The 25,616-nt window shown below is 40.5% G+C and overlaps 1 protein-coding gene across 2 annotated transcripts in view; it reads left to right on the top strand.

The window, feature by feature from the left end:
* The first annotated feature begins 1,461 nt into the window (after positions 1–1,461).
* Positions 1,462–25,616, top strand: part of LOC126094613 (phosphatidylinositol 4-phosphate 3-kinase C2 domain-containing subunit alpha-like) — a 243,258-nt gene continuing 219,103 nt past the window's right edge. For both annotated transcript variants that reach the window (XM_049909092.1, XM_049909091.1), the window contains exons 1-4: positions 1,462–1,567; positions 2,203–2,359; positions 2,489–2,668; positions 21,808–22,680. In XM_049909092.1, the coding sequence (XP_049765049.1) occupies positions 2,491–2,668; positions 21,808–22,680 (1,051 nt within the window). In that variant the 5' untranslated portion in view covers positions 1,462–1,567; positions 2,203–2,359; positions 2,489–2,490. The remainder of the gene's footprint in view (positions 1,568–2,202; positions 2,360–2,488; positions 2,669–21,807; positions 22,681–25,616) is intronic.

Below are 25,616 nucleotides of genomic sequence, written 5' to 3'. Positions count from 1 at the left end.
TGTGAAATAATCTGGTGGTAGAAATGTTACAATTTTCAAAGCAGTTTTTGTGGAAAGCGCATTGTAGGAATGTAATTTGAAATTTTTGAATGTTGCTGTGATCTGGATCATGCTAAAACCTACACATGCTGTAAGTGCTAATCTGTTGGTAGAAATGTTACAATTTTCAAAGCAGTTTTTTTGGAAAGCGCATTGTAGGAATGTAATTTGAAATTTTGAATGTTGCTGTGATCTGGATCATGCTAAAACCTACACATGCTGTAAGTGCTAATGATTAATGACTGTTCTTCTGGGTATTTCATGAACTATTACTACAGTCTTCTTTGCTAATTTAATATTCTTGTATTTGGTATGCTCTATACTTGCATATAGTAGCGAAAGTAAGTGGGATAATAAACCAGTGTTCATTAATTAAACTGTAATGAAAAGAGATATCATGAATGTTATGTGTACTAAGAATCACATTGACTCTAATAGAAACAACTTTCGACAGATAAATAATGGTACAAATAATGAGGCATTGAAAGCTATCGATAGACATGTGAAGAATCTTATTTAGAGTGGGAAAAAATAACTAATACAATCACCACTGCTTAATTAGCCCATTTTAACTTGATGTCATACCTTGTATGTATTAGTTTGGTGCATAAGTTTGAAGAGTTTTTTTGCATGTTATTATGGTTGCTACAGGTTTATTTGTCAATTTTCATTGTTTTGTAGTTCACTGTTGCTATTTGAGTTAACATACTGTCATTTTGTCATTTGGAGATGAGTGAAGCTGTGGGTGGTAGAAAATGGAGTGCCAAATGGAGAAATCGGAACATTTCCAACATATTCTTCTATTTGAGTTCAGTAGAGGGATGACAGCAGCGGAGGCAGTCAGGAACGTTTGCGCTGTGCATGGGGATAATGCCACCAGACAGAGATGCAAGGTAAGAAAATTGTTTCCTCGTTTCAAGAAGACTGTTTTTGACATTAGCGACTCTCCACGCTCAGAAAGACCCTCATGGGTCTTCCTTCTCTGTAACAGAATTCCAGAGGCTAATCGTAATGACCCGGTATATTGCCAATAAATCTAAGCATTTTCTGTACTTGCAACTGGGACTACGCTTCATAGCCTTAACCAACAGATACTTCTATGTGTCTGTATGGCTTGATGGGCTATATTTATTTTTTATTAATCTCATAGTTAAAAGCTCCTCCAACTGTACGGGTCTTACAAGCAGGTCAGGTAAACAAACTCCCCAGAGAACCGGCGAAAGCAAATGTAAATAGCTGCGAATTGTGTTACCGGTAACATGAAATCCACCAAATTCTGCTTTATTATACCATATGTGTCATAGGTTTCAACAATTCCAGCACATTGCTTTAAGTATGTGTGAGACGAGCACAACAGAATATTAAAAGTTTTAACGGTGAGAGGACAGAAGATTTTATCTTTCACTTAACATGTTTGGAGGAAGCGTTTCTTGACAGTATGTGTGACTGTTTTGGTGAGATGAGTGCAGTGACATAAGGCAGAATAAGATTTGTAAATGTGTGGTTCATTATTCGCAAGTGATGAACGGTAGGCGATTTTCGGGGTCTTAATGGTTGAACATAGTCACATGCTTCAGTAGTTTGTCAAAACGTATCAATTCAGATGTATATACTAGTATGAAGCGCCGTACAGTAATCCGTCAGAGTTATCCAAATATGCTTTAAAACTTCAGAAGTGTTGAGTTTTTCAAGGTTTGGCGTAAATGTGGTTGGTGCTTAATAAGAGTATTTGTCAACATAGTTAAACACCTGTTGCCGCGGACAAAAGTTGTGATAATATTAAGAAAAACGTCCGTAAAGTGAAAGAATTACAAATAACCAGTTTGTTTATTTGGAAAATGAATGGAAGTAGCTGTTGTATTTGGTTTTCTAGGGTGTCAACAGGAAAACTCTGCATTAATACACCGAAGTGCGCCGCTACCCTCTCCGTACATTATTGCAAGCAGCTTTTATAACGAAAGTACAGAAATCAGAGTTATCATGATTTGTATATCTGCATTCGGTTTTGTGTTATATTTATAAAATCCTTGTACAGGCGAGAACGTATTTGCTGCTAATTCGAAAGGGAGTGTGGAAGACTTGTAGTCCAAGTCTCGACAAGTCAGTGCAATCATTTTTGCTAGGCACTCGTTCCTTAATAAGCGAACTTTTTATTATTTGCAGGATATCATCATGTAGAAGTTGCGATTCAGTTCACAAGAAATTTAATGACCTCAGATGAAAGAAAGTATTTACATTTAACATGTGTGTGAAGGACATATTAATTTTTCATCATGGATTATCATAATTTAACAATGTTTCTGCTTTGATTACTCCAAAGGCAAGTCAGTGCAAAGTACCTTGTTTATTTCATACAGTAGCATGTCATTCAGAATTAGTAAAACATTCAAAAATTCAACATTTTGGTGGATTTTAAGCTGAGGTACACAATGCCATCTTCAAATTGCAGAAATGACGGAGCTCGGTGGCAGGTTCAGCAGTGCAAAAGCGGCAGACTATGATCGGCAGTTTGAGGAAGACCTTGAACGTGCCAGAGCACTTAGTCTTGAAAGTTTAGCATTGGAAAAATTTAGGCAACAGAAGGAGCTTGAGAAATTCAGAGTGAAAACACAAAGTGTGCCAATAACAGGTTTGTCAGAATAACATATCAGTTATTTAGTTAACATCTTCGATCCTTTCCTTAAACATTTTGCTGTAAAGGAATGAACTTGCTTACAGAGCAGTTGGAAGAAAAATTATGTGTGAAAGTGAGTGCATATTAACTTATTGATTTACAGGCTATTGTAATTTTTGCCATTAGATTGTCATAGGCTAAATTTTCATTGTGCGGCCTCTCATTTATTCATCATGTAAAGTTTGTTGATCTTTCTTGCTTATTGTGTTGGGAATGTAGTATGGAGGTATCATGACTTCCACTTCTGCTTCAACCAGTCTTCCTTTGTTTCATTGGTGCATTTTGACGTGAAGACAAATATAGTTCTGCATATAATCATTTGATTATAAGTGATATATCTGCACTGAATTAGTTCACACTGTGATGTATTGTGACTTGCATGTAATATTGTCATTCTGCTGCTTGAATTATCCAGTGCCATAAATTGCAAAACTGTATGGTTTCTGGTAGGATAATTCTTACTCTGTTGAACTATATATTGTAGTGAGTGGAAGGCTCTATGTATTTCATTTTGTTAATGTAAGGCACTTTTGTACCAATAAATTTGACCCAGAATGACATTTTAATCCCTTAAATTTATGAATTTAATTAGTTGACTAAGTGATTCATATGAAATGCAAAGATGCGGATTCCATCACTTAATTTGCAAGCCAAATCAGTACATGTAATGTAATACTAATTTAGGTGCAAATAAATTTGTCCTTTGGCCATTCTGCGCAGTAGTAGGCCTATAGGATTTGTACAGTGGATTAGAGCTTTCTAATCAAAAAGAAGTCTAGTGCCATTGTGGGTACTTTTTCATATGAAAAAAATATGAAAAAAATCATAATTCGTGCATGTAACTAAAACCTATAAATAACTTAACTGCACAGAGAAATTACATTCAAAAAGGCTCAGACAAGCTTTCCAAATATTCCACCGTTCACAAAATTCTACTCTGTCAAGATGCTGCATACATATTTGTACCTGCTAACAAACAAAAAGAAGAGCAGCATATTAACAAGACTGAACCTTTGGATAGCAATAGCTCTTTACACACACACAAACACAAACACTCTCTCTCTCTCTCTCTCTCTCTCTCTCTCTCTCTCTCTCTCTCTCTCTTACACTACACTGTGCCAGCGGCTGCTACAGCCCTTCAGTGGCTTGTGGTGGATTTGATGAGGGGTGAGAAGTGATAGGGTTGCAAGGGAGGGAGGGTGGGCTGGAGAAGGGTGACGAGGGGCTGAGAGGGAGAGGCCATAGGTTGACAGCATACAAATGCAGCATGGGCACATGCAAGACTTCCAGTCGTGATCTCAGGTTGCACATGTCGAGGATGAGAAGTGAATTGAGAGTGGTAGACAAGACAGAGAAAGAGAGTTCTGGTGCCAGATTAATGAAGTTGCAGTACTGAAGTAGGGATTGAAGTGAATGTGGGGCAAGGAGCTAATAGAAAACGTGATAAATAGGACTATAGGAACAAAGAATGTGTTGCAAGAATAGCTCCCATCTACGTAGTTCAGAGAAGCTGGTGTTGGGAAGGAAGGAATGGAGAATTAAGAGGGCAAGGGCTGTTAAGCAGCCATTGAAACTGAGCATGTGCTCAGCAGCCTGTTCTACCACTGGATGGTTAACTCTGCTTCTGGGCACAGTTCGGTAGTGACATTCATGCAGATTGACAGCTCGTTGGTTATCATGCCCACATAAAATCCTTTGCAAAAATTGCAGCAGAGCTGGTGTATATGACACGACTGCTTTCATGGGTGGCTCTGCCTCTGATTGGTTAGGACTCGTTGTAGTATGTACGAGGTGCATGTATTAGACAGATTTTGCAGCCTGCTCTTCTACAGGGGTATGACACAAGCAGCAAATCCTAGTTTAGCTATAGCTCCAACCTCTTGCAGTGTTCCTATCATGTGCGCTTGCTGTGCTTCTTCATTCTGCATTCCTATCCTGCACACCTTCCGCCTCTCCCTTTTGCATTACTGTCCTGTGCAACTGCTGCCTCTCCTTTCTGCATTCCTGACACATGCACTGTCCCACCTTCTACCTCTCCCTTGTACCTCCTGCTCAGCTGTCAGGCACTCTCTTTTCCAACCCTCCCTCCCACTCTCTGCCTTCTTTCTCCTCTCACCCATCTCCACTAGACACAAGACTCACACCAGTCAAGCTGCAGATGGGACCAATGACCCCACTGGCAAATTACTTTTTAAAATATGTTTAGCTCTAGCATACGATGTTTTTCATAAACTGATGTGCCTACTATCTTTTTACATATCATAGTTTTACTGACCTTATACATAATGATTTTTGGGACATGTAAGTCATTTGCTAATTGCATTTATCTAATCATATGATTGCTGATGATCAGCACATAAATTTTGATGGCATGCAGTTGCCAAGGACGATGTGTTTTACATCTGTACATCCTTAGGAAATACGGAAGCGTCCGATCCCGCCCGTCTGCTTTGACCCATGACGTCACAAATATGGCGGAAACAAAAACAAACACACACACTTTCCACAAGAAGCCTAATGACACTAACGGGACAAGCGCGGGAAATGGGGTGTTTTGGGTGGGGGGGGGCAAACTAAATATAAACAAATTTAGACGTCTTGCGTAGCTACAACGTGTAAGTGAAGACAGCCATGCATGAATACCCACCCACCTCCCCAGGGGTCGTAACCCCTGCAACCCATAGAAGATAAAGATGCTTCAGTAGCTGATTAGTGTTTTTTGTCTTTTCTAAAAAAAAAAAAAAATCTCACGGGATAGAACGAACAGATCAGGAAGATAAATATAATAAACTAAAACAGAAATTGGAGGAAACAGATAATTAAAATAAGTAATAAGCGTTTTTAAATTAAAAAAAAAGAAATCTCACAAGATAGAACAAACAGATCAGAAAAGTAAACAAAATAAGATAAAACAGAACTGGAGACAGCCACACTCAAACCAAACTCTGCGCCGTCATGACGTCACACACGACAACACCCTTACGTCACGGGTCAAAGCTGACGCGTGGGATTGGACGCTTCTGTCGACCCCATCCTTACTCGCAGCATCTCGCTGATTACCATAAGAGTTTGAGCTAGGTGTGCATCTGCACAGAAGAGATCATTGGCTGTCATCACCTTGATTATATATATTTGGTGTCTGTTCTTTTAGATGTGGCTGAAAGTGCAGACAGCACATAGATTATAGGTGTATGCTAATGTTACCTTCATGGTTGCCAAATAAATCTGAAATATATATATTTTTTAATATTGGAGTCTATACAGTCGAATAAATAATAGTGAGTAAAAGACATTTAGTGCCAGTAACTATATTTGCGCTTCCAGGTAAAATACATAGAACACAACAACCAAAGAACATTATATTACACACACAAAACTCAGTCTATTATATTTCACATGATGCACTTTATCGCCGTCTCATATGAAATATATTGTTCAAACAATTCCAACTCCCCCTTTGAATATATATTTTGTGGTTTGCCTTCACAAGATAAACCAAAATAGCCCCATAATGTTTTCAAACTTCTCTTTGTCCAAGGGTTTTGTCAGAAGGTCAGCCAACATGTCTTCTGTGCGCATGTAGTCCATGGCGATGTTCTGCCACTCTTTGTGGTCCCGAATAGAATGGTGCCTTATATCAATATGTTTTGTCCTAGCACTAGTGACATCATTTTTAGTTAGGTTAATGGCTCCTTTATTATCACAGAAGATCGTTATAGGTTCCACAATTAAATTGGGTTCTATTTCACATATTAATGTTCTTAGCCACAATGCTTCCTGTGTGGTGCAAGATAGCGCCACATACTCGGTCTCTTTGGTACTCAATGATGCAACAGTTTTTTGCTTTTGACAGGGCCATGTAATGAAGGCCCCCATTAATTTAAAGCAGCAGCCAGTAGTGGAGTGCTATCTCCCAATTCACTCTCCCAGTCCTCATCACTGTAGCCTTCTAGTTTTGCATTACCTTCTCTATGGTTATCTTAATTCGTGGTTTGACGTTCCTCTTAGATATCGGAATATCCTTTTCACAACTGTCCAGAGCTTTTCCTCTGGGTCTCAGCAATATCTGCTCACTGTGTTGGTGACAAAAGCATTGTTGAGTCGTGATGTTTGAGACAAGTATAACAGACTCCCTACTGCTTCTAAATATGGAACATTCCTGTCACATTCCACATCTGTTTCATTTATATTTAACTTCACTCCTACTTCCATTGGAGTAGTTTTGGGTTTACAATCACTCATGCCAAATTTCTTTGATTTTTTTTTCTGTATATGATGATTGATTTATGTTCAATTCTTGTCTCTCCTCATCCTTAGTGATCTGCATACCTAAATAATGTTTAACTTCTCCCAAATCATACAATTTAAACTTGGTTTGCAGCTGTTTCTTAAAAGTTCTCATTTGTCTTTAGTTTTCAGTCAGGATAAAGAAGTCGTCCACCTATATTGGCATTATTATTATTATTATCATCATCATCATCATCCCTTCTCTTCCCCTTTTATAGTATATAATGGAATCTGCCTTAGAGTGCTTCATATTCATATTTATTAGAGTTTTATGTCTATAAAGAAAGATGATGAGACTTACCAAACAAACGCGCTGGCAGGTCGATAGACACACAAACAAACACACAAAATTCTAGCTTTCACAACCAACGGTTGCCTCGTCAGGATAGAGGGAAAGACGAAAGGATTTGGGTTTTAAGGGAGAGGGTAAGGAATCATTCCAATCCCGGGAGCGGAAAGACTTACCTTAGGGGGAAAAAAGGACAGGTATACACTCGCACACACACACACACACACACACACACACACACACACACACACACATATCCATCCGCATATACACAGATACAAGCAGACATTTGTAAAGGCAAAGAGGCACAAAATAGATTAACATTATGTGTGAAAGCTTAGCTTCTCTTGCAGCTTATTAATCTTGGAGACCAATATTATACGTAAAAGCTTTTCTTTTCTTGTAGCAACACTGTCTGTATTAATTTAAACCATTACCTTTTCCTGTTTGTGTGTTTGCGCTACTTAACAGTGATGTTGCTATTGGCTGACTACATCACATGTCCTATGCTCTGAATATCTGCTGTCATCGGCTTGCGAGATCGCTTGACACGAGCTATGATTGGCTTACAAAAGTGCCTCACAGTCTTGCTTTCAATCCTTCTAAAAATAGCATGCAGTGTTTGGTGGAATTTGAATTTATACTTTTGTAATACGGAAATATGCAGTGTACACGATGCTGCACATCAGACATCTTTCTAAAACGTGTTTTTTCCCCTGGTGGTCTCAGCTCTCTGAGGCTGTGTGTGGTGTGTGGTGTGTGTGTGTGTGTGTGTGTGTGTGTGTGTGTGTGTCTACTTGTGACAAAGGCCTTAATGGTCTCTTTTTATTGTGCCTATCGCGACTCAGCATCTCCGCTATGTGGTGAGTAGCAACTTTCCTTCTCTGGTATTGTTACATTCCATCGTGGATCTTCCGTTGTTTGATTTTTCCCCCTGAATTTCATTTTCTAAAGTGCCGGGAAGTTGTACTCTGGTGTATAAAATCACAACCATTGAAAGGATTGATAAGTTTTACAGTTCTGAGGAAAAGTATACTGTTACTTAACATGGAAAAAGTGTATTTGCATCCGGGAGAAAGTGTATTTTTAACTGGGAAAGATCCAGGAAGTTTTTTTCCTCATCCACGTATACACCCTGTTTGTGCTTTTTGTAGGTCTGTTGGTTCCATGATCATGCCAAGGTACTTAAGGTGTCTGACCCATTTAAATTTCCCATACTTCAGTTTTTGAATGTTGAATAAGGTGCTGATGAGGTAAGATTTTTGGAAAGAAATTTGTAGACCAGATTTTTCAGTGCACACTTCGAGAAGCTGTGGCTGACGGTTGTGCTTTCTCTTTCTGCTACTAACTGTAAACTGTCTGAAAGTTAAACAAGTGATCTTAATGTCATCAATTGTTTTCTCAAGTTGGGTAAACTTAAAGTGGTCCCAGTTTTTCAATTTGAAACACAAATGAGTGTTTGGTGAGGCTTACTGTCTTGGGTCTACTTTCTCTTCTTGGAGGATGACTTTTGGCTTTACACGAAAATTATGTTCTATGAATAACAAGTGAATGCATGTCCTTACACCATTTGTGCTGCATATTTTTCAAATGAGCAGCGAAATAAGATGAACAGAGTTCGTGAGGCATTGTACCCTGAATGTATGCATCTGAGGAATGGGCCAGCAGTTGTACGCAAAAATTTCTGTTGGGCTCTCATTGTTACCCTAGTATCATCTGTGATCATATTACAAAACTAGAAAGAAAAACGACATTCATTGGTCCACATTAAGACTGTCTGTTGCACAATGCTACAACCAAAACTTTTGACGGGATGGTTCCTCTGAAAGGGCACGGCCGACTTCCTTCCCTAATCCGATGAGACCGATGACCACGCTGTCTGGTCTCCTTCCCCAAACCAACCAACCAACCAAAACTTTTGATAACTTACCTAGTGGTATAAAAGTTTGACAGACAGCAAAGTAAAATTCAAAGCAAAGTGAAAAAGTTTCTCCTTGACAACTCCTCCTGTTCTATAGAGTAATTTCTGCTACTGTAATTTTTAAAAGATGGTGGGTAGGACTATATAAATGTTCAGCGTGTAGCTGTATTTACAAATTAATTTGCACTGTGCATGTAATATGATTCATTCCAAATCATTATGATTCATTGTGCAAATAATGAATGCCACATATAACTGACCTCGGCTGCATGCTATAATAATACATTGCGGTGCTTGTATTTTGACTTCTTTTGCAATGAATGAAAATTTGTTTTATGATTAGATTGGGTTGAAATGAGTTGTACAACCTGTTTGATGGCAGGGAACTTAAAAGACAAACGATATTTGAAGTATGATTTACCTTACCACCTCTGCATGCGCTTGTGTGTGTGTGTGTGTGTGTGTGTGTGTGTGTGTGTGTGTGTGTGTGTATTACAGTTTCAGATTGCTTAGCTTTGGGATGATCTGGTGAGAGCAAAGCACAGTTTGGCTCTTTTTACCATGCTGGAGATACCATGAGTAAAGTAATATACATAAAGTGTGAAGTTGGAGGTTTCAGTATTTTCTACCTGCATAAAACATAGTAATTCTGTCACATATCAGTAGCGGTATGTTGAACTGTACTAAATTGTAAGCTGTTTCTTGTCTCACATGAGTGTAGGTATCTGTAGCTGTTCTCCATAAATCACTTGTACATATATTGAACTTTAATGGCATTTTATTAATCAGGGTAATGTTACAATAAATAGATGCATCCATATTTTCCCAGTCTCCTGGGAGAGATCTGCGTTTACTTCCCGGCTCCCACCCTCTCCCTCACCCTGTGCTGTCCCTCAGTGCAAGTGCACATGCCCCCCTCCCCTCACACACACACACACACACACACACACACACACACACACACACACGGGGCTTGCCAACACACAGGGATTTATTGGGAATGTTCTGCATTCTGTCGCTGATGTACAAACCGCCTCACCTTTATTTTTGTCTCCCTTATCACTTGTTTGTTTCCCTTGTTCTCTTGTTCCTCCGCTTTGGCGTTTGAGGTTCCTCTTTTTTCTTCTTCCTCCCTGTGCGCTCCTGAAGGCTGGCCCACGTGTCTGATGCCTTACAGGTGACTGGGTAACGCATAATTCCCAGCCCCAGGTTGACAGGTAGGGTTCATGCGTAACCCCTGTTACAGGTCAGGCCCAGCGAGGGATGATTTCCTGAGCTGCAACCTTCCTAAATTGCCAATTGGTCTCTCTGTCAGATGTTTGGTAGGTGTGATCTGAGGTGTGAACAAACACCTGAGGTGGGTGTGCCCCCTCGTGTAGGGAGCCCCCCAGTTGGAAGGAGCGCACCATCAGAGATTCTGGCAATCATGGTGGATTTTCTCGCAATGAGTCACTCTCATCGTCCCAGTCAGTGTCTACAAAATGTAAACATAATGAGACTATTGATTTAAAGACCCTTTTGGAGACGGCTTCTGATTCTCAAACACAATACCTACTCGCTGCCTTGCTTCTCCATGGCTACCCTGTTCGTGTCAAGGCCCACAGAACTTTGTATTCTTCCTGTGGTGTAATTTACACCAGGCTGCTTGACAGTGTAACCGAGGCCGAAATACAATCTTACCTCTCTGATCAGGGTGTCATTGTAGTTCAGTGTGTAATGAGAAAGATAGATTCCTCCTTAGTGCCCACCCACACTCTTTTCCTCGCCTTTTATAGGATGGTGCTGCCGTCCAAGCTCAAAGCAGGCTATGAAACTATCACAGTCTGGCCGTACATTCCGAACTCGATACACTGCTACCATTGTCATCGTTTTAACCACACTAGAACATCTTGTCGACACCCAGCCAAATGTGTAACCTGAGGCAGGGATGCACACAAGCGGGATTGTCTGCCTCCTTCTCCCTGCTGTATCAACTGCAATGGCGGCCATGCCGCCGTCTCTTGGGATGGTCCCATGTATCTAAATGAGCGGGCTGTCCAAGAGATTTGGGTAAAGGAAAAAGTGCCTTACCCAGTAACTCACAAGTTACTGGCTAGTCGCAAACCCTGTGTTCTCCCGTCTGGCACCTATAATTCTGTTCTTGCTACATTCGTCCTTAAATTCGGCTTGGAGGTTGTGAAATCGCCCAGTGTCAAGGTAGCATCGCCATCCCCCCCCCGTCCCGCTGTGCAATAAACCGTTAAACTCTTGTCTCAAGGGGCGAAGCCACTGACTACACAACCAGTAGGCAGAAAAGGAAAGGAGTAGTAGTCTGGTAAAGACTTCCTCTGTCCCTCCAACCAAACAACACCTGAGTCTTCCTCTAACCAGGAACGCTCGAAGAAGTCTGCTAAAGGCAAAAGGTCTTCTCCTTCACCAACTCGAAGATCCTGTTCGATAGTGATGCCACATGCTACCTTAGCCCAGCTGGCCTCTGTCTCGCCAGTGCACACCACCAACCGTTTTTCAGCGTTGGACTCCACGGACTGACCGCACAAGCAAGCCGATGCTTCTGTGGACCCCATGGAGCAGGATCCTCCTGCTCGTGTGCCCTGTAGTAGCAACTCTACACCAACTGTCACTCGGCGGCCACCGAGTTGACACCCCTCCATCTCTTCCTCCTCATGACTGTCCTCCAATGGAACGTTCACGGCCTTCGGTCACACAAAGAGGATTTACTGCTGCTTTTAGCATCACATCATCCCCTTGTACTCTACCTTCAGGAAACGAAATTGCCCCCTCATGACTGCTTTGAGCTTTCACTTTGCTTACCAATTCGTTTCGACCTTCCCCCTGAGGTTGGCATTCCGTCTCATGGGAGCATCATGCTGTTCGTATTGAATGACCTTCATAGCCAACCAATCTCCCTGACTACCCCTGTCTTCAAACTGTTGCAGTTCACCTTGTCCTTCCCCATCTGACTTTCTCACTCTGTACTATTTATGTACCTCCATCCTTTGATGTCACCAGGGCAGACTTCCTCCAGCTTATTGGGCAGCTACCTCCCCTGTTTTTGCTACTCAGTGACTTTAATGCACATCATCCCCACTGTGGTTCTCACAGGACCTGTCAGAGAGGTGCCTTCTTGGCTGACATTCTTCACTAACTCAACCTTTTATGCCTTAACACTGGAGCACCCACTTTCCTTTCTGACTCCGCACACACCTATTCCTATTTGGACCTATCCTTTTGTACTGCCCAGCTTGCCCATAGTGTTGAGTGGTCCGTTCTTTCTGATACCTACTCGAGTGACCATTTCCCATGTGCTCTCCATTTGCTGACTAATAGCCAACTGCATTCATTATAAACAGATGCGAGCAAAGTGTTGTTGCATCCTTCGGGATAGTAAATGAGATAGCTGGTCTTTGTTCACTAGTTCTTTTAACAGTTCCACCTCTCCCTCTGTCATGTGGGTCAACCTCCGATGGCTCTTTGGGACCAAGATCCTTTCCCCAATTTCCAGCCTGACAATAGCAGAGGATGTTATTGTGGACCATATTGGTATCTCCAACACCTTGGGCTACCATTTTGTGGAAGTTTCGAGCTCTTTGCACTATCACCCTGCCTTCCTCCATCAGAAATGAGCGGAGGTGACTCAGGCAATATCCTTCTCTTCTCTGAATCGTGAGTGCTGCAATGCCGCCTTGACTATGAGGGAACTCGGTCATGCTCTTAATTCATCCCAATCCTCCACCCCAGGGTCAGACGCCATCCAAATTCAGATGTTGTAGCACCTTTCTCTTGTGTTCAACACTTTCTGCTGAACACATACAACCGCATCTGTACAGAGGGCACAATTTCCGGTTGCTGGCGTGAAGCCACCATCGTACCCATACCTAAGCCCGGCAAGGACAAAAACCTTCCTTCTAGCTACTGCCCCATCTCTCTTACCAACTGCATTTGCTAGGTGGTGGAATGTATGACTCATGCCCAGCTGGTGTGGTAGCTCGAGTCTCGACATTTACTAACGAATTCACAGTGTGGGTTTCAAGTGCAACATTCTGCAGTTGTCCAACCATGTCATGAATGGTTTTCTGTGAAAATCCCAGACTGTGGCCATGTTTTTTGATTTGGGGAAGGCCTATGACACCTGCTGGAGAACTGGTATCCTCTGTACTCTTTACACGTGGGGCTTCTGTGGGCACCTGCCTGTTTCCTTCAGGAATTTCTAAGAGGCAGAGTTTTCAAGGTGAGTGTGGGTTCTGCCTTGTCGGACACCTTTATCCGGGAAAATGGTGTGCCTCAGGGTTCTGTCCTGAGTGTCGTCCTCTTTGCTATTGCCATTAACCCTATAATGGCCTCTCTCCCACTGGTCATCTCCGGCTCACTTTTTGTAGACAATTTTTCCATCTGTTGCAGTTCTCCACAGACCCTGTCTCACTGAGCAGCGTCTTCAGCGCTGTCTTGATCGTCTTTACTCCTGGAGCATCAACAATGCTTTCGCTTTTCCCCTTGAAAAACTGTCTGCAAGAATTTCTGGCTGCGTAAATGGTTCCTCCCACCATCTCTGCATCTTGGTCCTGTTACCCTTCCGTTCGTTGAAACTACAAAATTTCTGGGGCTCATGCTCAATAGGACTCTCTTCATCCTCTCATGTGTCTTACCAGGCAGCCCGCTGTACCCGGTCCCTCAATCTCCTACGTGTCCTCAATGGTACTTCGTGGGGTGCCGATCGAACCACCCTCCTATGTTTGTACTGGTCCCTTGCCTGTTCGAAACTAGACTATGGGTGCTTTGTTTATGCATCTGCCGTGACTTTCTCCTCAGCAGGTATGCATGCCGTTTGTGTGTCATGTGTGGCTACCCCACCTATGCCTCCTTCTTTGATGATTCCTCTGATCGTCAGTATGGGGCTCATCCCTCTTCTGTTACCACCTGGGTCCGCTTTCGCCACTTGCTACAGTGGCTTACCTTCACACCACCTGCAACTTTCCCAGTGGATGTGAATGCTTCACCACCTTGGCTTCGTATGTGGCCCATGTTAACCTTGGCCTTCATGCGCTTCTTAAGTACACTACTCCAGCCTCGGTCTATCACCTCTGGTTTCATGACCTTCGCATGGAACTTCACGATAGTACCTTTGTATACACTGATTGTTCTCGGACTGACCGTGGGGTTTGGTGTGCCTTCGTCATTGGCACCCGTGTCTTTCGATATAGGATTCCAATACACTCCTCAGTATTTACAGTTCAGCTCTTTACCTTGTATCAAGCCACGGAGTACATCTGGTGACACAGCCTTTCCATTGTGTCTTCTGCTCAGACTCACTGATTGCCCTCCAAAGTCTATGTGCACTGTACACTGCTCATCCCTTAGTGCAGCAAGTCCAGGAAAACTGTCACTTGTTCACTCTTGTTGGAGCCAGTGTCATGTTTCTGTGAGTCCCTGGTCATGTCGGTGTGCCTAGAAACGAGGCTGCTGACACTGCTGCCAAGGCTGCAGTCCTCGTACCTCAGCCCACGACTACCTATATTCCCTCCGATGATCTCTGCATTGCCGTCTGTCAGAAGGTGGTATCCCTGTGGCATTGCCAATGGTCTTCCCTTCATGGGAATAAGCTTTGGCTTATTAAGGCTCTCACAGTGCCTTGGACGACCACCTCTCGGCCCTCCGGCCGGGAGGAGATTATGTTAACTCGGCTGCATATTGGGCACTGCATTCTTAGCCATCGTCATTTGCTAAGTGGCTTTGTATACATTGTGTCCAATTTTAACTGTCTGCCACTTCCTGCTGGAATACCCTTTTTTTTAACAATTTATGTTCCAGCTTGGGTTTGCCGCCCTCACTTTTTATCCGCTGAAGCAATATGGCGAAGGCCATTTAATTTTTAGTTTTGGACCTCCATTTCTGTATGGTATTTTGTTAGCCCTTTTTCCACATGCTTGTTTTTAGCTGTCTCCTATTCTGACCACAAAATGCGAGATGCTTATGTTTGTCATTGGGGTTGAGAGCCCGCATGAGTTGTAATTAGTAGGGCTTGTACAGCAAACACCATCTCAGGACTTTCCATACAGTTGGTTGGGATATTCCAAGTTCTTAACTGGTTTTACTGGTAGACTTACTTGGACTGCACACACAACTTTCTTGAATCTGTCGGACATCATCATCTGATACATGTGGTCAGTCTGTGCTTTTTCCTTTGCACACACTCCCAGTCTATTTAAATTGTTTAAACCAACAGCTAATGCTTTGTGAGCTGGTGGTTGAATACTGAATTTGGTATGAAATGCCCGCTGCACTGCAATTTGTGATACTCTTTTTGTGAACTCTGCCCCACAGGTCACCATATCACTCACAACTGACTTTGAAACGGAATGACAACCCTATTGCCACATGAACTATACTGGCCGCTTTTGAAACAATCACCACCCGCCAAATACACTGAAACTTCTTCTTTTCATTGGTACAAAGCTTGCTCATTTTGGATTTGTACTTGAATACATATAAATTTTTGAAAATGAGTCCATCATTTAAAATATCCCTACATTTGAAACTGTAAAAGTGCATGGTGTAGAGTAGGATTACAGCTAGAAACAGGAACAATCAATGTTAGGCCTTTGGGAGTAACTCCAATACACAAGCGGGATCAAGAAACAATATGTGGGACCTCAGTTTTAACAGTGCAAAAGTGTGCTTAAAAAAATTGATGTAATATGTGATAAGATTCATCATGGCAAGAGAGGAGAGTTTTGAGTGCTAGAAATGGTGAGAGTGGAAAAAAAAGACAAGCAGAGGGTAGAAAAGATAGACAAATGGAACAAAAGCAAGGAAAAAAGTCAGAAAAATTGGTACAAAAATGATGAGAACAGCCTCTTTTTAACAAGAGTTAATGAGTGGGCGAGAATTTACCACCAGAAAAGTGTTCTGTATGATACGAAAAAAGACTGGAAGAGAAAAAAATCAACAAGCAGTCATGAAAAGAGACAAAATTTTAAAAACTGGGTAAACAGAAAGAGAAAGTCATAGAAGAAAATGTAAACTACTTTCCTTGGCAAATAAAGTATTCTAGGAGATGGCAGTAAGTCAGAGCAGTTTGGAAAAAAAAAAAAAGACAAATACACAGAAACGTAAAAGAATTACGTACAAACAAGGTAAGTGGAGGGTAGGAAAGAAAATAGTTGTCAGCTTTCTGAATAAATTGGCGAAAAAAGACGAGTGGGAGAAGGCCCTTCAGTGTAGTGAACTGTAAGCAAATTGCTATATGTAAATTCATAAGTTATAATGGACCCATCTAAGTGCACAGAAATCAGTACTAGAAAAGATTTAGGGGCAAAGCATTGATTAATCGTGGTGATATAGATAAATAAACAAACAGGCTAGTACATGAAGTAGAAAACAGATGACAATTTGAACAAGACAGATGACAACTGACAAGAGGGTAACATAAGAAGCAATGATGGCCACAGGGCTAATATAATAACGGAAATAATCAATTTTTGAGAATATAATGTAATTGCGTACATAAAGTCTCTCACCAAACAGTGGCAGGAAAACACACATGTGAAAGGAGGTTCAGCATTCAGAGCCAGTGGCTCCTTCTTCCAGCAGAAGGGTTGAAAGGGAAGGAAGAGGAGCGGAGAGGTTTAGGAAATGTGGTACATTTTGGAGAAGGGTAAGGCCATGGGAACCAGAATGGCTCCTTCCTGCAGTAACCTATTCATGGCTTGTTTGGAGGGGCTTTCGTGGGATCCATAACCCTTCAGTCCCTGGTTTGGTTTAGATACATTGATGACATTTTTGCCATATGGACTCACGGTGAGGCTGACCAGTTAAAATTCCTAGAACCCCTAAATACCTTCCAATTAAATTTCGCAAGGTCTTATTCTGAATCCCATGCCACTTTCCTTGATGTTGATCTCCTCCTCACCAAAAGTCAGCTACACACATCTGTCCACATTAAACCTGCTTACAAACAACACTACTTACATTTTGACAGCTGCCATGCTTTCCATGTCAAATGTTCCCTCCCATGCAGCCTAGGCTTTTGAGGCAAATGTAGGTGTTCATATGCAGACTCTTTACAGCAATACACCACCATTCTCACCTCAGCCTTCACTGGACATAATTACCCTACCAGCCTATTTCAAAAGCAGATTTCCCAGACCATCACATCCAATCTTGGTTTTGCTGATCCCTCCAAAAAACAACTTTGGGGCACACCACATGTCACTCCATAGTATCCTGGTCTTGAATGTATTAATCAGCTATTTCGACAAGGCGACTTCCTAAAATTGTGCTGTGAAATTCTGTCGGAGATTTTGCCCATCACACACAGAGTAGCTTTTCGTCGCCCTCCCAATCTCCACAATATTATTGTCAGACTGTATGCTCCTTTCCACCCCTCTCCCTGCACTGTTTCTTGTACCCCTGTGACTGCCCCTGCTGCAAGACTTGCCCCATGCACCCTCCTACCACCACCTATACCAGCATTGTAACTGGCAAAACATATGCTATCAAAGGGAGAGCCACCTGTTAATTGATCCATGTTGTATACCATCTGATGCAGTTCCCAACAATCAGTCTTTCCTTCTCAACCCATCCAGTAAGCCTTCCCCGACCTGCAGTTCTGTGTGACTTCTCCAAAGTCTACCACTTTTCCTATACCTTTCCAGTCCTTTTCCTTCATCCCTCTTCCTTCCCCTTCAATCCTTCTGCTTAAGGAGGAGGCAGCTTGGAGGGGCTTGCATAAGTATAACCGTCTTTGTGTGTGTGTGTGTGTGTGTGTGTGTGTGTGTGTGTGTGTGTGTGTGTGTGTGTGTGTGTTCCTGCTGCCACTTGATGAGTAGATTTTTTTTTTTTAATCTATTGAGTTACATATATTGACTATTATCACTGTTATTTATTTCAGATAGTTTGATTCCTCTCTCCAAAATCTGTCTCACTGTTAATATTCCATCTTTGTGGTGTAATGCACCATATTATAATGTAAATGTTGTTCTCTGTTGGAATTCATTGCATGATATTTGACAATTTTGGTGACAAGATGTTGTCTGTTTCCTGCATCTTACATGTTTAAGCTGTTACATTAACTAGAAGTTTTCCATTGGACACCTCACCATTTTGCTAGTCTGAAATATCATTCACCACTTCCTCCATAAAATATGTTCTTCATTAGTTGACTCTGGCCGGGGTGGCCGAGCGGTTCTAGGCGCTACAGTCTGGAACCGCGTGACCACTACGGTCGCAGGTTCGAATCCTACCTCTGGCATTGATGTGTGTGATGTCCTTAGGTTAGTTAGGTTTAACTAGTTCTAAGTTCTAGGGGACTGATGACCTCAGAAGTTAAGTCCCATAGTGCTCAGAGCCATTTGAACTATTAGTTCACCATTATAAACCAGTTCCTTCAGAAAGTAGTATATTATATTTACCATGTAGTTAACTTATTATTTCTTACTTCTTGCAGTTGCCAAAGCAATGCGTATAACAAAATGTTTTGTGTTTCGTAATTTGTTCATGCATCTTTCAAATGTATATTGAGCTGTGTTTCTCCCTATATATATATATATATATATATATATATATATATATATATATATATATATATATATATATATATATATATATATATATAAAATAGAGGGAAACATTCCACGTGGGAAAAATATATTTAAAAAGAAAGATGATGAGACTTACCAAACAAAAGCGCTGGCAGGTCGATAGACACACAAACAAACAAAAACATACACACAAAAATCTAGCTTTCGCAACCAACGGTTGCCTCGTCAGGAAAGAGGGAAGGAGAAGGAAAGACAAAAGGATATGGGTTTTAAGGGAGAGGGTAAGGAGTCATTCCAATCCCGGGAGCGGAAAGACTTACCTTAGGGGGAAAAAAGGACAGGTATACACTCGCACACACACACATATCCATCCGCATATACACAGACACAAGCAGACCATAATACCTGTCCTTTTTCCCCCCTAAGGTAACTCTTTCCGCTCCCGGGATTGGAATGACTCCTTACCCTCTCCCTTAAAACCCATATCCTTTTGTCTTTCCTTCTCCTTCCCTCTTTCCTGACGAGGCAACCGTTGGTTGCGAAAGCTAGATTTTTGTGTGTATGTTTTTGTTTGTTTGTGTGTCTATCGACCTGCCAGCGCTTTTGTTTGGTAAGTCTCATCATCTTTCTTTATATATATATATATATATATATATATATATATATATATATATATATATATATATATATATATATATAGTGTGTGTGTGTGTGTGTGTGTGTGTGTGACTTACCAAATGAAAGTGGTGGCAGGTCGACAGACACAAACGAACACAAACATACACACAAAATTCAAGCTTTCGCAACAAACTGTTGCCTCATCAGGAAAGAGGGAAGGAGAGGGAAAGACGAAAGGATGTGGGTTTTAAGGGAGAAGGTAAGGAGTCATTCCAGTCCCGGGAGCGGAAAGACTTACCTTAGGGGGAAAAAAGGACGGGTATACACTCGCGCACACACACACATATCCATCCACACATATACAGACACAAGCAGACATATTTAAAGACATATATATATATATATATATATTAGAGAGAGAGAGAGAGAGATATGAAAACTGTGGCCAAAAGCTATATGTGAGTGTCTTTTAATTGTGCCTGTCTGCAACTTGACATGTCTTCTTTATGGTATGTAGCAATTTATCTTTTCTTATATTGTTGATATTCCTACCTGGAGTTTCCATTGTTTGAAGCATGAAAATATAAGTTTTTGTCAGATTGTTTGACAGTTCAATGTTGACAGTTCTTTACTGACAAAAACATACTTTTTTTACATTTTGTAACTATAAAAAGTATTGTACTTACAAAGACATGACAGAAAAAATATGCTATAAATGCAATATGGTCATCCCTTCCAGCTAGACATCACTTAATATTGGCAATTAGCCAAAACAGGCCTTTTGTGTAAAATATTAAAAATATATTTCCTTATTGCAGCTAATTTTGGAGCATTCATTTTCATTGTGTCTTATACTGATGTATAATGTGATAAGTGTCCAATGGAATGTGAAGTATTTAAATAATTTATGACCTTATACAGGGTACACAAAGTTCACAAATGCCAGTGGTGTGCAGTGTGGTGGATGGAAAGAGGATAACAGTGATGAAAGTTTTCTCATAGTTCAATGTGCATAGACCATCCAGTTGTTACATAACTTTTTGCATTGGAAGATATTACCATAAACTGATAGCGACTTTCAAAGTAACATTTCAGGTATCTTGTCGATATGCCATACTTCGACTCAATATTTTGAGAATATTTTTCCACCCCACAGTATTAGCAGCTATTTTTAAATATATTTGGAGGCCATAAATGCATTGTAGCTTTCGTAAAATTTGCCCACTTGTATGTTGTAAAACTCAGTATTTATTTAAAACCATTTACTTTTATTATTATTATTATTATTATTATTATTACTACTACTACCACTACTACTACTATTACTAGACACAATTGGTCTCTGATTTTGTGTGTTTTGTAGTCACTATTTTCATTGTTAAATGTAGCCCCTTAAGCTTGCTTGTGAAGTAACGGTAATGGCATTCATCATAATTACAGACACTTCAGTTTCCCATATTTAGGAGATGACAGCTTGCGTCTTTCATTCAAAACGGTTCTTAACAAGTGTAATTGACTCTAAGAAACTCTCCTTTTCCTTGAAGAGTTCTCCCAGTGTTAGAACATTTTCCCTGTTAGTTTGTTATTCCTGTTCAGTTTTATTAATTACAATCCTTCCATTTGTGTAAATTGTGCTGTTTCAGCTTCACATTGTCTTTATTTTTGTATTTTCTCAGCTCACTGCTAGTTCTTGAATTGTAAATCTCTGATATATTCATTGTTACCAGGTCTTACCTGAGTATTTTAATATTTACTAAAATAATTTCTTATATAATAACTTTTCTTCCTACCTTTATGGAGTGAGACTAACATTTCATGCATACTCCCTTCCTAGCTGCTGGAAAATGTTGCAGTTTCTCTGTGTGAAGTGTTGCCCTGCAGATTTTATAGAACTTAAAAGGTTTACTGTTATTGCATTGTCCTTTAAATTTGAAAGCTTCCCAGTGCTTAAGGCTGAGTTAATGCATTAGATTCTGGGTATTGTTAAGATAAATAGAAACAGAGCAATAGAACAATCACAAGTCTTCCAAATTTTATCGTGCATACTAAATTGAACTTACTGTTGGGTACATACACTCTATGTTAGGGTCAACTGAAACAAAGATTATCTTGTTGTTGTCATCTTGAAGAAAATATTGAAATTATAGAATCAAAGGTGTATTAGTAGAAATCAGCAGTGAAAGAAAACAGAAGGTAAAAAACGGAACAAGTTTGTATAGCATTTTTTTTTAGATTATGATATAAACAGATCTTTTGAAACTGGTGTAGATGAAATAAAAGAAAGTTAATATAATACTGAATATTTTTTACTGTTGGGTATCCTGTGTCCAGTACAGTTTTCTAGTATTCACTTCATTACTGTTACACTTAGTGTTGAGTAATGTGTTTCTGGATCCTCATCAGATGGCAATAATTTTATTTTGTTTTGTGTGTGATTTTTCAGAAACTGAACTTACGGTACCAACTGCTGATGGAATGCCAGTGCAGCAAATGGAATGTACAGAGATAAAGTCACGGCCCCGGCCCGGCTCCTTCAACACTGGTCGGCCCCGAGTGCCAAGATTGCCACCGCCTCCCCCTGCAGTACAGCGTCGTAACAGCACGACAAACTCTTCAGTGGATGACAGGAGTGATTCACAGGACCTGATTTCATTTAGCAGCCCATCGCCTCCAGATCGAAGTAGCTGTGGTCTCGATCTCGAATCTCTGGTGTCAGACACCGACCGGCCTAGCTTCGAACGTAGCCAGAGTGTTGTTCCACAGATGAGACTGTCTTCATCATCGAGTGTATCATCACCTTTTGTACCATCCATTCCGCATGGATATCCAAAAAGTGGTTCTAAAGCAGATACTATACATTCATATCACCCTTTGCAACACTCACCTCAGCAACAAAGCCATTTACAGCCAAGGTCAGGGTTTCTTGGTTTTTCATACAGAACAGTATTATCTGAAGATAGCCCTGTTTATAACACAGTCATTCCTGTAGTAAACAAGTCAGATTTCTCTGTGCAGCAAGTGTTTGATCCAGTGAGAACTTTTTCTCAAGCAGTACCTGGTGTCCATAAAGGTGTGTCAGGAACTGGAGATTCATCAAATTTCAATGTTCTGAAGGTCATAGAGAAGAAAGACAATAGTAACTTAATTGACCTCCAGTCATATGACAGCAAGGAAGAGGAATCTGTAGACAAAACATTAGTGAGAGTTAGTGTCCTTGAAGCATTTGACCCATTATTATCGAGTGATGTTCATGTCAAGTACAATGAATTCAACAGAACTTCTGAAACAGATATGTCAGGCGCTGATTCAAAAAATGGTAAGTAATAATTTACAGTTTATAAATTATTAAAGAAAAGTTTGGTGGAATAATTTTTCTGTAATTCTTATAACTGAATATGTTCATGCTATTGTGTCCAGTTGAAGTATGCTTTAACACTAAAATAGCTTATTCAGTTGTACACTGAAGAGCCAAAGAAACTGGCACAACTGTAGGGCCCCCGCGAGCACGCAGAAGTGCCACAACATGACGTGGCATGGACTCGACTAATCTGAAGTAGTACTGGGGAGAACTGACACCATGAATCCAGCAGAGCCGTCCATAAATCTGTAAGAGTACTAGGAGGTGGAGATCTCTTCTGAACAGCATGTTGCAAGGCATCCTAGATATACTCAGTAGTGTTCGTGTCTGGGGCATTTGGTGGCCAGTGGAAGTGTTTAAACTCAGAAGAGTGTTCATGCAGCTACTCTGCAGCAATTTTGTGAGAGTGGCGTGTCGTATTGTCATGCTGGAATTGCCTAAGTCTGTCTGAATTCACAGTGGACATGAATGGATGCAGGTGATCAGACAGGATGCTTACGTACGTGTCACATGTCAGAGTCGTATCTAGACATATCGAGGATCCCATATCACTCCAACTGCATACGTTCCACTCCATTACAGAGACTCCACCAGCTTGAACAATCTCCTGCTGACATAAAGGTCCATGGATTCATAAGGTTGTCTCCATAGCTGTACATGTCCATCCACTCAATATAATTTGAGACTAGACTCATCTGACAAGGCAATATGTTTCCAGTCATCAACAGTTCAATGTTGGTGTTGATGGGGTCGGGTGAGACACGACATTCGAACTCAATTAAATCTTGATAACCTGCCATTGTAGCAGCAGTAACCAATCTAACAACTGTACCAGACACTTGTCGTTTTATATAGGCGTTGCTGACTGTGATGCTGTATTCAGCATGTTTACATCTCTCTGTATTTGAATATGCATGCCTATACCAGTTTCTTTGGAGCTTCAGTGTATATAATGTACTCTAATTCTGTTTAGTGAAAGTGTTTCCTTACAAAAAGCTGAAATGACTATTCATCTTATAACTAAGGGGCACTACTAGTAGAAAATTAGTGACATTTTCCTTGTTTATGCTGCAATTGTTAGACAACATATGTATGTGTAACACAAGATGTGTAGATTCTTTCCTACTAATTACAGCACAATTAAGGTAAAATGTCACTTTGTGAAATTGGTATTTACTGTTTATATTATGTTCATAGGGGGTTAGGTTGGAATCCCAGTACACATATACTGATTTAGGACATTCATTTTGTTTGTAAATGGATTTCATTCATTCTTTATGTTCTGTAGATCTCATTAAAGAAGGGAACCTACAGGAATGTGGAATAACCTAGGTGAGCTTTAACAAAAGTCGGCAAAATCATAGCTCAATCTATATACTACATTAACAATAAATTTCCACAGTAATGCTTAACTCTTTCATGACTAAATTATTTACAGAACTTCTTATGAGCACTTTATTAGGCTAATAAACCACTCATAAAAAAGTAGTTTAAATCTTGAAAGTGGCATATTAGCCCAAAGGTAGGAAAAAATTAGTGGGGACTATTGTTTCCACTCAACTGTGGAGTAACTCAATTCAGGAATTTCAAAAAAGTTGTTGCTTATTTTTAAGGACAAAAAACAACTTTAATATTACTTCCACATGTACTAATTTCTGTAGTCCTTTGAGGTGACTAAGGTGATGTACCATGGAACTTAGAGAAGCGTGGTTTATACATAATGGCACATGATAGCTGCTGCACATATTCATTCTTTTTCTTTGTTCTTTCTGCTGCATCCTCTGTTCGTGTCACCTTTCTTGGGCACGTGGGTTCCAACTTCTGCAGACAAACTTCATCTGGAATTCCAGACACACATCTTTTCAGTGTTTGGAAATCTACTGTCCTCCTTAAGACTGGAGAAGCCAGAGATGAGCTACCAAAAAGTTAAGACAGTCTGCTTCTGTCTTCTCAAGCTTCCATAAAGACCTCATGTAGGAATTAACAACTGCTAAATCTATTAGAAAGAAAAACAATTTCTGTCACCACTTCAGTGGATGATGACCTACAGTGTACAATCCCCACAGCTGATCAAATCTATCAATTCCTCCCATTATTTTGTTAAACTCTGCCACTGTCAAAGCAGCAGAATACTTCACTGCTGCTACCATCTTTATTCATTTGCAAAGCATTGATGTTTTTGGGATGTTGTTATTTGATAATATACGCAGAGGTTGACTATCATGCCAGTTGACTGCTGTAGTGCGTGACTACAATTCAGATTCTACTAACTTTCTTATTTTTTTTCAGCATGTCTGGCAAATCCTTCCTGTTTGAAGAATAGTTTCATAGCCTTAAAGGCCAATGAGACTGTAGCTCTTCCATTATTTGATATGTTGTAAAATTATGAGCAAATACCAGCAAACTTTTGCTTCTGGCCATTAAATTTATTAATGTAAGCATGTAATCTTTAATCAGTGAAAATTCAGACCCACCATCTTTCTTTTTTTTTTCAGTGTAGGTGTGCAAGTTTATAGTGTACCTATTCTTTGTGTCAGCTAGACACTACGCTTTATAGCCAAACTTGACTGGTTTTTTGGGCATATATTGTTTTAGTGTTGAACATCCCTTGAAGGCCAGTTTACATTTGTCAGCTGCCAAAACATGTGGTGGTTTGTACCCTTCATACAGTTGCTTTGACAGAGCACCTATGCCAGGGTGGATTTGTGCAGCATATCATATCCCAGTTGTACTGTTTTGACATGTGCTGCTGTCATTGCAATGCAGATTCTCAACAAGTTTTTGTATTGATGCTTTGTCATCACTGAGGAAATAAGTTACACAGTGGATAGGATCAATACTCCAATAATTTGAGTTGAAACTTGTGTGTACCCATCAAAATAAGCATTCCCATA

This window comes from Schistocerca cancellata, chromosome 8 (genome assembly GCF_023864275.1).
Source record: "Schistocerca cancellata isolate TAMUIC-IGC-003103 chromosome 8, iqSchCanc2.1, whole genome shotgun sequence".
NCBI classification, from domain to species: domain Eukaryota; kingdom Metazoa; phylum Arthropoda; class Insecta; order Orthoptera; family Acrididae; genus Schistocerca; species Schistocerca cancellata.
This window is presented reverse-complemented; position numbering and strand designations above follow the sequence as displayed.